General features: G+C 50.2%; 1 protein-coding gene across 1 annotated transcript in view; it reads left to right on the top strand.

Moving 5' to 3' along the window:
* Positions 1-13,843, top strand: part of LOC123757639 (uncharacterized) — a 285,082-nt gene that overhangs the window by 89,187 nt on the left and 182,052 nt on the right. The window contains 1 exon segment of the mRNA XM_045741479.2: positions 205-348. Within this exon segment, the coding sequence (XP_045597435.1) occupies positions 205-348 (144 nt within the window).

The raw sequence follows: 13,843 nt of genomic DNA, 5'->3' as shown, positions 1-13,843 counted from the left end.
TACTATACCCATACTTAGGGAAAGGTTTTTGACACTTTCAAAAAAAAAAAAAGAATTTTTTCGAGAGAATTTATTTCCTGCGCACTGGGGAGATGTCATATTTGGAAGCCGAGCAGTTGAGTGGTTAAGGCAAGTGCCTTCCAGGGATTAAATACTTTTACCTTTGTTAACGAGTTAAAACACACCTCTTTATATGTATTACAGGTGCAGATAAATTCTCGACAAGAAATAAAAGTAAAATCAAATCTGCTGCGTTTAGCACTCAATGATGGTCGAGCAGAAGGTGAACGAAGAATATACATTCAACTTCCAAAGGACTCGGAACATTGCAATCATGAAAAAGAACCAGTAAGTTTTGTAAGAAATGTCTTGTTAATTTTCCAATGTGCTATATGTTTTTCAATAATACAGCACAATAAATAATTTTAAATAATGCTACTGAACATAATGTATTGGTACAGTTTTATAATGCAAGTGATCGCTAAATGGTAAAACTCACAATAATTTGTCTCTTTATTTAAAACATCAGGAATTTTGAGTCATGATTATTATTATATAGCCAGTTTCTAAGTTATACAATGTATTTGTTACCCAAGGTGCATTGTTCTTCCCGAAGACAGATACAAATGCAATTAGGATAGATCAACATTTTGCCGCTAGGTAACAAGGCAGCCCATTTTTGTGAGCGTTCCCAATGTCAAGAAACTGTCATACTAAAGTGCACTGTCCTACCTTCCAGGGGGACCCACTCACAGAAAACGGGAATTATGTAAATTTTGCAAGCCGCTACCATTTTCTTATCCACTCGATTTAACGACCTCTTTTATTCCGATCTGCCGGTAATAACAACCGGTTTGGGAGACCGGTATCTGGAGCCTGATATAACTGTAGGTCGGTATTGGGTTTGTTTTGGTGTCGGCACGCCCTCAAATGGCAACAGGACACCGACCTCCAAGGCATTGAGGGAGGGATGGGAGGCAGTGATTGATGGAGGGAGGCATTGAGGGGGAGAGGCAGGGAGAGTGTTGGTGGTGTGGGAGGGAGAGTGGTTGTGTTGAGGGAGGCGGTAAGGGAGGAGGAGGGAAGGATTGCTGACGAGATGATGGTTGCCAAACGTCTCATCCATTCTGTATTAAAATTTTTAATCTAAGTTGTAAAATATTTATGCCAAAATATGTTAATTTTTGTATATTACTATACATTATTAATCATTAACATGTTTTATGGTTTCCTATTTATTAATTAAACAAATATAGTTTTAATTATGAATTATGCACAGTTGGCATCTGCGAGCAGGTGTTGACAGACATGTCCGCCTCTACGCATAGTCTCGGCCCCATTAGTAGCTCCCTCCTCCATAGCCTGCTGTTCTCATGTTATGAGGGAGGGATGGAAGGCATTAAGGGAGGGATGGGAGGCAGTGATGGAGGGATGGGAGGCAATGATGGAGGGAGGCATTGAGAGGGAGAAGCAGTGAGGGAGAGAGGGTGGTGGTGGTGGTGAAGGAAGAGTGGGGGTGAGGGAAGAGTGGCAGTGAGGGAAGAGTGGCAATGAGTGATGAGTGGCAGTGAGGGAAGAGTGGGGGGGAGGGAGGGAGGTGTTTGGTTAATGTGGTTTACTTGTTGTGTGGTCCACTTGTCCACTTGTGTGATCCAACTTGTCATGTGAAGGAATTATTAATTGTAACCTGTGATAGAATGGGCACTAACACAGGAGCTAACTTGGAATTCAATTACACAATGAACTTTATTTCATTTTAGTTATATATAATATATCTTACCTGAATGTTACTTGAAATAATACCGACACCTCATCAACTTTGGAAATACCGGAGCCCTGGATATAACGACCTGGGTACAGCCCCATATAGGCCATTAAATCGAGTAGATACCCCAGAAAGGTAGGCGAAACAAAACAAACCACTGTCTTGTTGAAAATTGCGAGCTAGGTTCTCAAAATAGCAAAAGACCCCCCCCCCACACACCAGAAAGAAAACAAACAAGCAACACTTTGTCCAACTAGCCCCCAGCTTGTTAGTGCCACCCTCCCCAAAGGTAGAGGGAGAGCCAGCTCAGGTGAGCCGGATTACCCACCCTTCAGTTCTTGACTGATGTGCTGGCGGTCGGATATCACCTCAGGCTACGATTTCCTGTTCTGTGATTTTGCCTTATACAGCTGTTCCTGCACTTGTGTGTGTGCTGGCTTGGAGTTCCTGGGTACCGGAGCTTCATGCTTCTGAAGCCACCTTCTCTAGGTGCTCTATGAGTACTGCCCTTGTGGAGTCAGGGTTCTCTTCCCTGGGGCATTCAGGAAACACTTCCTGTTAGAGAACTTCCTCGCTTGTGCCTGTCCTCGCCCTTGGGGTCAGTCGGGGGTCTTGGGCTCTGCACGTAAGTTGCGTTCTCTGGGTTTGCGTTGGCCCTTTCACGGGTCGCCCCATTGATGGGGAAAGGCTGGGTGTTTTTTCCTACACTTGATCCCTCAATTCATGGGCTTTTCAGGTCGTTTCTGGCAGCCTTTGGTGGCATTAGGCAGACCCTCCTCCCTTCTGGGGGGGGGGGGGGGGGGGCAGACCTCTTTCCCGTCCATCTGTCGGGTCATCTTGGAGTGGGTTCACTTGGGTCTGGTCAAAACGACCTCGCCTCTTGGTGAGTTTCTCACCTCTTGGCTTTTGAAAAGCTTTGTTTCTGGGGGAAGGCCCTTCGGCTCCCCGGAGCTATCCAGGCTGATATAGTGCATCCTCACTCTAACGAACCCCACTGTAGCGAATTCCCGGAAGATCCAAACAAATTGAATTCGGAACTAAATGTTCAATGGAACATACAAATGTTCGATTAAGCGAGGATTGTTCGTCCAAGCGATCACCGAGACCGAACTGTCATAGTTGATGACAGCCACTGTCATTAACTATGATTCACCAAAGTGTAAACAGTTGTACAGTATTATATTTTGCTTACCCAATGTTTCCAATGAGAAATGGTTGAAGGATGATAAAATGGTGTCAGGGGAGGCAGGTTGCATCATTGGTATGGGTTGGAGCAGGGTTGCCAGATTGGGCTACAAATAGCGAATTGGGATACTTTTGAGAGCCCCACGCTCCCAAATTTTTAATTTCGCTACTTGCGACTTTTTGGGCTAGTTTAACCCTCAAACCGCTAGAGGCCCAAATGGAATTCACACCCACAGGCGCAACAAAAAAAAAAAATTCCAAAAAATTCTTTCGTCTTATAGAAGTGTTCATTTTTGTTCCCTGATCACGGAAAAAATAAAAAAAAAAACGTAGGTGGCATATTTTAGCTGCAATAGGGTAGGGAAGTGTGGCAAAAAAGGGGCGTTGGCAGAGCCTTCGCCAGACGAGGTCTACTCCGCCCGAGCTGTCAGACGGCAGTTGCCACAAATATATTATTACCTAATTATTTCAATGTCTCTGATTGATTTTTTCTTAGTTTTTTTGCAGTAATATTATTCCATACAGTGAATTGTGGTATATTTATATTATAAAATGTGTGAACCATCGCTGTACTCAAAATTATGGTGTGCATATTAGTGATTCAATTATTACGTTCATAAAACAATAAACAAATAGTTTTGCTGTTGTTACACTATATACACAGGTTATATATAAGTATTTGCATGTTTTGTATACCATAACGAACTACTAAGTTGGTCTTGTGAGTCAAAAAGCAACGAGGAGTGAAACACCACACACCAGCGAGCCACTCACTGCCTCTCCCTCCCTCAACACCACCTCACTCACCCTCATTCACCTCCCACAATACTCTTTTGTATTTATTCACTATACACAGACGTTATATATATGTATTTACATGTTTTGTTCACCATAACTGTACATCTAAGCTTGTATGGTGAGTAAAGGCCACAAAGACGTAGCTACTCACACAGTCAGCTGATCGGCGGCCGCCCTCAAGGCCAGACGCACTAATATTTGTCCTCCAACAATATTGTTTGTGGTGTTATTACGCTATATACACACATTATATATAAGTATCTACCTGTTTTATTCACTATACCTGAACAAATAAGCTGGTATGGTGCCCAAAGATCATAGTGGCCATCAGTAAACAACATGCCAAGTCGTGCAGACGACGCTCCTCCCTCACCAAAATGGTGGCTCCCAACCTACTCCTCTCGCTGTTATCTCACACTATACACACGTTATATATAAGTATCTACATTTGTGTTCACCATGGCGAACCACTAAGCTGGTATGGTGAGTGCAGTCAATAAATGGTGGCCACACACAGTCAGAAGACGACGCCACAACCCTCCCTCCCACAGCCTTACTCCTCCCTCCATGGAGCACAGTGCTGAATATCACCACAATCCTGCTATTATCAGAATCCTGGTCAGTTTTATCACAGTCAGGGGGCTTCAGTAATACTATCGCTGCTAAATAATAGCAGTATCATTTATATTATGGTATTTGTAGGCGATGCTGTGGTCACAAGCTGAACAGCTGTGCTGTGAGCTCGTGCTGCGTGCGCCAGCCTTGGTGGCTTGCTCAATACTGACGCTGTAACACCCAAGAATGTTGGCCTGGATTTTTTTTCTAGGTGGCATCTGGCAACTATCGGTCGTGGATGTACTATAGCTGCCCCTATCCCAGGCGGGGCGTTTAAATTATAGCGCTAGACATGAAATCATATATAAATGATGTGCGCGGTTTCGGTTTTGTCACTGATATCATTTATATATGATATACGCTGTTTGAGGGTTAAACGCAAGTTGGGCTACTTTGGGCTATTAATATTAAGAAACTCAATGATGATTATTTATGCTTTAATAATATAATCTGTACAAATCACAGCCGAGTCCAACAGCCTGATTGACTAGACCACTTACCGCAGGAGAGCCCTGGTCAGAGACCGGCCCCTGGGGACGTTGATCCTAGGAACCTTTGAAAGAAAAAGTAACCGCAAGGTAAGGTAATCCTCCCCAGGGGCAATAGATTTCCCAACCTTAATTGTTAATAATACTTCATCCCAAAAGCTACACCTGGTTCCACAGATCTTCATTAAGGGGAGAAAGTTATCTAGAAATTTACAGATTGATAAATGATGGGAAAGATCCCTTAAAGTTAATACCTTTGTCAGGAAGATGATGGTTGGCAAGGAGCGGTAGTGTAAAGCTGGCCGTTTGATCAGTTGGGTTACTCTAACAACTCATTACCAAATAGCTTCTTCCTTTTGTGATAAATATGTTGCAAGGCAACTATTTTCAATGTACGCTGATCCCTCCAATAAGCTATATTTCACATGTCTCAAACCAATCCTAAATGATTTTGAAAGGATGAATTTACTTTATCAAAAGATGAAGCAGATCAGAATAGCCTTCACACTGTCTTAGAAAACTTCACTCTTGGAATACTCAGAAGAATCTTTCGTCCTCATCATGCAAAGCTTCATGTTAATTTGGACTACAATTCTATGTATCTGCCCCTGGAGAAAGTTGACTTTGGGTATGAATTTTCAACACTTCTGGCCACTAACAGACAAAACAATTTTACAACCCAGGGAAAGTTTCAAAGTGTTCAAGAAAGATGCGATAATTTTTTAGTGAAAGCTTGCAAATAGCTTCTTTCTCGTATTCTAAGTAATGCTGAAAATATAAAAAAAGGTGAAAAATCTGTTACCTATCATATGCCTTAGCTTACATGGCCACCATTTTTGGAACTTCCGTTAGTATTAACTGACCAATCTAAGCTTAGTGAAATTGAAAGATAGTGGCGCCTACTGTTAACCATTGACTAGTCCAACATTTGTAAGGGACAAATTCCGACATCTGGATCGTCATTTTAGACCAAGACAATAACTGTCAAGAACACTGCTGGCGATTCCATACTGATTGACCTCACTGAGTTTGTGTTGAAAATATACAGCTTGCCAATCAGTAATGCCCTGGTTGAACGGATATTTTCGAGAGTAGCGTCTGTGAAAACTAAACTGAGAAATCTTGAATGGGAATGGGACTTGAGCTTTTGACATCAGTCTTGAGAATCAAAACATATCTTGAAGAAAATGTAACTTGTTGCTCGTCATTTGAACCACTCATGTCAATGCTTAAATATGAGTCTGCAATATACAAGATCGAGGTTGTGGATGCAGATCAAGATCTTGGTACTCTTCAACTGTAAAGACGTGGAAGGACTTCACACCCATTAAGCTTCAAACAGTAAATATTGGTAAGTTATCCTATTATCATATTGGTTAAATATATATATGCAGAGATAATGTTAATAAAACAATTAAAATCGTTTAATGTATTCTATATATCATAATAGATTACTTTGAAACCCGTATCAGTCACTAAACAAAAAATTGGGCTACTCTTATTACAAATTCGCTACTTTTAGACCGTCAGCTCGCTACCTTTAGCAATTTGAATCTGGCAACCCTGGGTTGGAGTCTGGGGGCAAGTGGTGTCAGTAGTTGGGGATTTAGAGTCAGGAGGCAGGTGGAAGTTATTCTCATTGGGGGTTGTCAGAGAAGACCTGGTGGTGTCAGTGGTGGAAGTTGTCGGGGAGGCAGGTGGAAGTTATTCTCATTGGGGGTTGTCAGTGGTGGAAGTTGTCAGGGAAGGCAGGTGGTGTCAGTGGAGGCAGGTGGTGTCAGTGGAGGCAGGTGGTGTCAGTGGAGGAAGGTGGTGTCAGGTGGTGTACAGGGGAGGCAGGTGGTGGCAGGGATGGCAGGTGGTGTCAGGGGAGGCAGGTGGTGGCAGGGGAGGCAGGTGTTGGCAGCGGAGGCAGGTGTTGGCAGCGGAGGCAGGTGGTGTCGGGAAGGCAGGTGGTGGCAGGGCAGGCAGGTGGTGTCAGGGGAGACAGGTGGTGTCAGGGGAGGCAGGGGAGGCAGGTGTTGTCAGGGAAGGCAAGTGGTGTTAAGTGTTGTCAGGGAAGGCAGGTGGTGTCGGGAGACAGGTGGTGTCAAGGGAGGCAGGTGGTGTCAGGTGTTGTCAGGAGAGGCAGGTGGTCAGGTGTTGTCAGGGGAGGCAGGTGGTGTCAGGGGAGGCAGGTGGTGGCAGGGGAGACAGGTGGTGTCAGGGGAGACAGGTGGTCTCAGGGGAGGCAAGTGGTGTCAGGTGTTGTCAGGGGAGGCAGGTGGTGTCAGGGGAGGAAGGTGATGGCAGGGAAGGCAAGTGGTGTCAGGTGTTGTCAGGGAAGGCAGGTGGTGTCAGGGGAGACATGTTGTGTCAGGGGAGGCAGGTGGTGTCAGGTGTTGTCAGGAGAGGCAGGTGGTCAGGTGTTGTCAGGGGAGGCAGGTGGTGTCAGGGGAGACAGGTGGTGTCAGGGGAGACAGGTGGTGTGGGATATTTGGGGCTTGAATGTGATTATTTAAATACTGTATTAATGTAGTAAATTAAATTACGAAGGACCACCCGCTTTTATAGTAAAGAGGGAAACTGAGAATTTCTGATCATTAGATAATTCCTAGATGAAACCAGTAACTATGGATAAAATACTAGAGAATATGATCATAGAAATAATTAATGGGCTGTATAATTAAATGAATCAAACCTTCAAACACCTACATTGGGGGGTTATTACTGGAGGTAAGTACGTCCAGGAATTAGTGTGGTTCGTTCACTAATTCAATTAATAATAATCTAATCCTATAAAAATTATATTGAAACTGATATCATTACCATAAATGGGAACATAGATTATGAGCATAGTAATGAGAGTTACAGTAAACACACATTAATCCTGAGGAATTCTACACATAAAGAATTGCAATAGATTCATGAAAGAATATAAAATCTTAGCTTAATGATGATTCCTCTAGACAAGCCATGGAGTTTCCTCTTATTCTCTGGACTCGGTCAGCTGACGAATGGGACGGATTAACATGGGAGAAGGCGGCAGGAAGAATTCTTCTCACGTGCTGCAAGACAAATATTTACAGTAGCAACTAATTTAACTACTGAATCTCTATATTCAAGAAATTGAGAGTTACAGGTGACAAAATTTAATCACCTGTTATTAGATGTTATCGTGCGTCATAACGGTCAATCACCCAGCTACTACAAAACTCTTTACTAGATGCATCACATAAAGGGAATATACTTAGCTGAAAGGGCACTGTATAAGATTTAAGATTGCCGTAATTCGCGTCCCCAGGCTCCGGCTAAGCCTATCCTGGATAGTGGCGCGCTTCACTGGCTGGTCACGTGTCGTCAAGAACCAGGTTAAAAGGTTCCTTATCTGACACCAGCACTAGCTGAAGATATTATCTGCAAGGTTATTCACGCCTCACAGTGGCGACTTTCATCTGAGGATGGATAACGTCTGCCCTAGTGGCTGGACAATGGCGTCTCCTTGTGAGTACGGTATGCGCAGGTCTGCCTCTGAGCGGCTCTCCACGTGTACTGAGTTGGTCCTCCTCAACCTACGCCGCGTCGCGCGTTCATAAAACAAATTATGTCACGAACGTTAATATTTCTCGCATTTACGCTTGAAACGTTGAAGACTGGACGGGTTTATTATTTAGAGGAGGAAATTATTATTATTTACCAATTTAAGAATAGTAAATATATAAGGGAGAGTAATTAATGTCTCCCCATGGCATTCACTGGTGACTTTAACTTTTATTACGAGATAATCGCTATGACTCCAACGCTATATTCGGCTTTTAGTTGGAGGTCAATTCATCTGCAATTAGTTATCATACAGAATGCCTTAGTTATAGAGAATCGAATTTAATTCTCACATACATTGGATATAATGTGTTTACTGTAAGGAAATCTGACGCAATACTGGCGTCAGGTGACGTGAGAATTCTAGCCTACTGCACAGATGAAATTATTAGTACATGAGAATTCTACGTGTTGTTAATTTTACTTACTACAATAATTAGTATAGTTAGTAATAAGTAATGAGAATACAACAGTGTTGTACTCGGTGTTGGAAATATCCAACAGGTGGTTTCAGGTGGTGTCAGGGGAGACAGGTGGTGTCAGGGGAGACAGGTGGTCTCAGGGGAGGCAAGTGGTGTCAGGTGATGTCAGGGAAGGCAGGTGGTGTCAGGGGAGACAAGTAGTGGCAGGGGAGGCAGGTGGTGTCAGGGGAGGCAGGTGGTATCAGGGGAGACAGGTGGTGTCAGGGGAGGCAGGTGGTGTCAGGGGAGGCAAGTGGTGGCAGGGGAGGCAGGTGGTGTCAGGGGAGACAGGTGGTGTCAGGGGAGGCAGGTGGTGTCAGGGGAGGCAGGTGGTGTCAAGTGTTGTCAGGGGAGGCAGGTGGTGGCAGAGGAGGCAGGCAGTGTCAGGGGTGGCAGGGGAGGCAGGTGTTGGCAGTGGAGGCAGGTGGTGTCGGGAAGGCAGGTGGTGGCAGGGGAGGCAGGTGGTGTCAGGGAATACAGGTGGTGTTGGGAGGCAGGTGGTGTCGGGAAGGCAGGTGATGGCAGGGGAGGCAGGTGGTGTCAGGGGATACAGGTGGTGTCAGGGGAGGCAGGTGATGGCAGGGGAGGCAGGTGGTGTCAGGTGTTGTCAGGGAAGGCAGGTGGTGTCAGGTGTTGTCAGGGAAGGCAGGTGGTGTCAGGGGAGGCAGGTGGTGTCAGGGGAGGCAGGTTGTGTCAGGTATTGTCAGGAGAGGCAGGTGGTCAGGTGTTGTCAGGGGAGGCAGGTGGTGTCAGGGGAGACAGGTGGTGTTAGGGGAGACAGGTGGTGTCAGGGGAGACAGGTGGTCTCAGGGGAGGCAAGTGGTATCAGGTGTTGTCAGGGGAGGCAGGTGGTGTCAGGTGAGACAGGTGGTGGCAGGGGAGGCAGGTGGTGTCAGGGGAGGCAGGTGGTGGCAGGTGGTGTCAGGGGTGGCAGGTGGTGGCAGGGGAGGCAGGTGGTGTCAGGAGAGGCAGGTGGTCAGGTGTTGTCAGGGGAGGCAGGTGGTGGCAGGGGAGACAGGTTATGTCAGGGGAGGCAAGTGGTGTCAGGGGAGACAGGTGGTGTCAGGGGACACAGGTGGTGTCAGGGGTGGCAGGTGGTGTCAGGGGTGGCAGGTGGTGGCAGGGGAGGCAGGTGGTGTCAGGAGAGGCAGGTGGTCAGGTGTTGTCAGGGGAGGCAGGTGGTGTCAGGGGAGGCAGGTGGTGGCAGGGGAGGCAGGTGGTGTCAGGGGAGGCAGGTGGTGTCAGGGGAGACAGGTGGTGTCAGGGGACACAGGTGGTCAGGTGTTGTCAAGGGAGGCAGGTGGTCAGGTGTTGTTAGTGGTGTCAGGTATTGTCAGGGGAGGCAGGTGTTGTCAGGGGAGACAGGTGGTCAGGTGTTGTGAGGGGAGGCAGGTGGCATCAGGGGAGGCAGGTGGTCAGGTGTTGTCAGGGGAAACAGGTGTTGTCAGGGGAGGCAGGTGCTGTCAGGGGAGGCAGGTGTTGTCAGGGGAGACAGGTGGTGTCAGGGGAGGCAGGTGGTGTCAGGTGTTGTCAGGAGAGGCAGGTGGTCAGGTGTTGTCAGGGAAGGCAAGTGGTGTCAAGTGTTGTCAGGGAAGGCAGGTGGTGTCAGGGGAGACAAGTGGTGTCAGGTGTTGTCAGGAGAGGCAGGTGGTCAGGTGTTGTCAGGGGAGGCAGGTGGTGTCAGGGGAGGCGGGTGGTGGGAGGGGAGACAGGTGGTGTCAGGTGGTGTCAGGGGAGACAGGTGTTGTCAGGGGAGGCAGGTGGTGTCAGGGGAGGCAGGTGATGGCAGGGAAGGCAAGTGGTGTCAGGTGTTGTCAGGGAAGGCAGGTGGTGTCAGGGGAGACAGGTGGTGTCAGAGGAGGCAGTTGGTGTCAGGTGTTGTCAGGAGAGGCAGGTGGTCAGGTGTTTCAGGGGAGGCAGGTGGTGTCAGGGGAGACAGGTGGTGTCAGGGGAGACAGGTGGTGTCAGGGGAGACAGGTGGTCTCAGGGGAGGCAAGTGGTGTCAGGTGATGTCAGGGGAGGCAGGTGGTGTCAGGGGAGACAAGTAGTGGCAGGGGATGCAGGTGGTGTCAGGGGAGGCAGGTGGTGTCAGGTGATGTCAGGGGAGGCAGGTGGTGTCAGGGGAGGCAAGTGGTGGCAGGTGGTGTCAGGGGAGGCAGGTGGTGTCAGGGGAGACAGGTGGTGTCAGGGGACACAGGTGGTCAGGTGTTGTCAAGGGAGGCAGGTGGTCAGGTGTTGTTAGTGGTGTCAGGTATTGTCAGGGGAGGCAGGTGTTGTCAGGGGAGACAGGTGGTCAGGTGTTGTGAGGGGAGGCAGGTGGCATCAGGGGAGGCAGGTGGTCAGGTGTTGTCAGGGGAAACAGGTGTTGTCAGGGGAGGCAGGTGCTGTCAGGGGAGGCAGGTGTTGTCAGGGGAGACAGGTGGTGTCAGGGGAGGCAGGTGGTGTCAGGTGTTGTCAGGAGAGGCAGGTGGTCAGGTGTTGTCAGGGAAGGCAAGTGGTGTCAAGTGTTGTCAGGGAAGGCAGGTGGTGTCAGGGGAGACAAGTGGTGTCAGGTGTTGTCAGGAGAGGCAGGTGGTCAGGTGTTGTCAGGGGAGGCAGGTGGTGTCAGGGGAGGCGGGTGGTGGGAGGGGAGACAGGTGGTGTCAGGTGGTGTCAGGGGAGACAGGTGGTCTCAGGGGAGGCAAGTAGTGTCAGGTGTTGTCAGGGGAGGCAGGTGGTGTCAGGGGAGGCAGGTGATGGCAGGGAAGGCAAGTGGTGTCAGGTGTTGTCAGGGAAGGCAGGTGGTGTCAGGGGAGACAGGTGGTGTCAGAGGAGGCAGTTGGTGTCAGGTGTTGTCAGGAGAGGCAGGTGGTCAGGTGTTTCAGGGGAGGCAGGTGGTGTCAGGGGAGACAGGTGGTGTCAGGGGAGACAGGTGGTGTCAGGGGAGACAGGTGGTCTCAGGGGAGGCAAGTGGTGTCAGGTGATGTCAGGGGAGGCAGGTGGTGTCAGGGGAGACAAGTAGTGGCAGGGGATGCAGGTGGTGTCAGGGGAGGCAGGTGGTGTCAGGTGATGTCAGGGGAGGCAGGTGGTGTCAGGGGAGGCAAGTGGTGGCAGGTGGTGTCAGGGAAGGTAGTGGCAGGGGAGGCAGGTGGTGTCAGGGGAGGCAGGTGGTGTCAGGGGAGGCAGGTGGTGTCAAGTGTTGTCAGGGGAGGCAGGTGGTGTCAGGGGAGGCAGGTGGTGGCAGAGGAGGCAGGCGGTGTCAGGGGTGGCAGGTGGTGTCGGGAAGGCAGGTGGTGGCAGGGGAGGCAGGTGGTGTCAGGGGATACAGGTGGTGTCAGGGGAGCCAGGTGGTGTCGGGAAGGCAGGTGATGGCAGGGGAGGCAGGTGGTGTCAGGGGAGGCAGGTGATGGCAGGGGAGGCAGGTGGTGTCAGGTGTTGTCAGGGAAGGCATGTGGTGTCAGGGGAGGCAGGTGATGGCAGGGAAGGCAAGTGGTGTCAGGTGTTGTCAGGGAAGGCAGGTGGTGTCAGGGGAGACAGGTGGTGTCAGAGGAGGCAGTTGGTGTCAGGTGTTGTCAGGAGAGGCAGGTGGTCAGGTGTTTCAGGGGAGGCAGGTGGTGTCAGGGGAGACAGGTGGTGTCAGGGGAGACAGGTGGTGTCAGGGGAGACAGGTGGTCTCAGGGGAGGCAAGTGGTGTCAGGTGATGTCAGGGGAGGCAGGTGGTGTCAGGGGAGACAAGTAGTGGCAGGGGATGCAGGTGGTGTCAGGGGAGGCAGGTGGTGTCAGGTGATGTCAGGGGAGGCAGGTGGTGTCAGGGGAGGCAAGTGGTGGCAGGTGGTGTCAGGGGAGACAGGTGGTGGCAGGGGAGGCAGGTGGTGTCAGGGGAGGCAGGTGGTGTCAAGTGTTGTCAGGGGAGGCAGGTGGTGTCAGGGGAGGCAGGTGGTGGCAGAGGAGGCAGGCGGTGTCAGGGGTGGCAGGTGGTGTCGGGAAGGCAGGTGGTGGCAGGGGAGGCAGGTGGTGTCAGGGGATACAGGTGGTGTCAGGGGAGCCAGGTGGTGTCGGGAAGGCAGGTGATGGCAGGGGAGGCAGGTGGTGTCAGGGGAGGCAGGTGATGGCAGGGGAGGCAGGTGGTGTCAGGTGTTGTCAGGGAAGGCATGTGGTGTCAGGTGTTGTCAGGGAAGGCAGGTGGTGTCAGGGGAGGCAGGTGGTGTCAGGGGAGGCAGGTAGTGTCAGATGTTGTCAGGAGAGGCAGGTGGTCAGTTGTTGTTAGGGGAGGCAGGTGGTGTCAGGGGAGACAGGTGGTGTCAGGGGAGACAGGTGGTGTCAGGGGAGACAGGTGGTGTCAGGGCAGACAGGTGGTCTCAGGGGAGGCAAGTGGTGTCAGGTGTTGTCAGGGGAGGCAGGTGGTGTCATGGGAGACAGGTAGTGGCAGGGGAGGCAGGTGGTGTCAGGGGAGGCAGGTGGTGTCAGGGGAGACAGGTGGTGTCAAGGGAGGCAGGTGGTGTCAGGGGAGGCAAGTGGTGTCAGGTGTTGTCAGGGGAGGCAGGTGGTGTCAGGGGAGACAGGTGGTGGCAGGTGGTGTCAGGGGAGGCAGGTGGTGGCAGAGGTGGCAGGGGAGGCAGGTGGTGTCAGGAGAGGCAGGTGGTCAGGTGTTGTCAGGAGAGGCAGGTGGTTTCAGGGGAGACAGGTGGTGTCAGGGGAGGCAGGTGGTGTCAGGGGAGGCAGGTGGTGTCAGGGGAGGCAGGTGGTGGCAGGGGAGGCAGGTGGTGTCAGGGGAGGCAGGTTGTGTCAGGGGAGACAGGTGGTGTCAGGGGACACAGGTGGTCAGGTGTTGTCAAGGGAGGCAGGTGGTCAGGTGTTGTTAGTGGTGTCAGGTATTGTCAGGGGAGGCAGGTGTTGTCAGGGGAGACAGGTGGTCAGGTGTTGTGAGGGGAGGCAGGTGGCATCAGGGGAGGCAGGTGGTCAGGTGTTGTCAG

This window comes from Procambarus clarkii, chromosome 19 (genome assembly GCF_040958095.1).
Source record: "Procambarus clarkii isolate CNS0578487 chromosome 19, FALCON_Pclarkii_2.0, whole genome shotgun sequence".
Classification (NCBI taxonomy): domain Eukaryota; kingdom Metazoa; phylum Arthropoda; class Malacostraca; order Decapoda; family Cambaridae; genus Procambarus; species Procambarus clarkii.
This window is presented reverse-complemented; position numbering and strand designations above follow the sequence as displayed.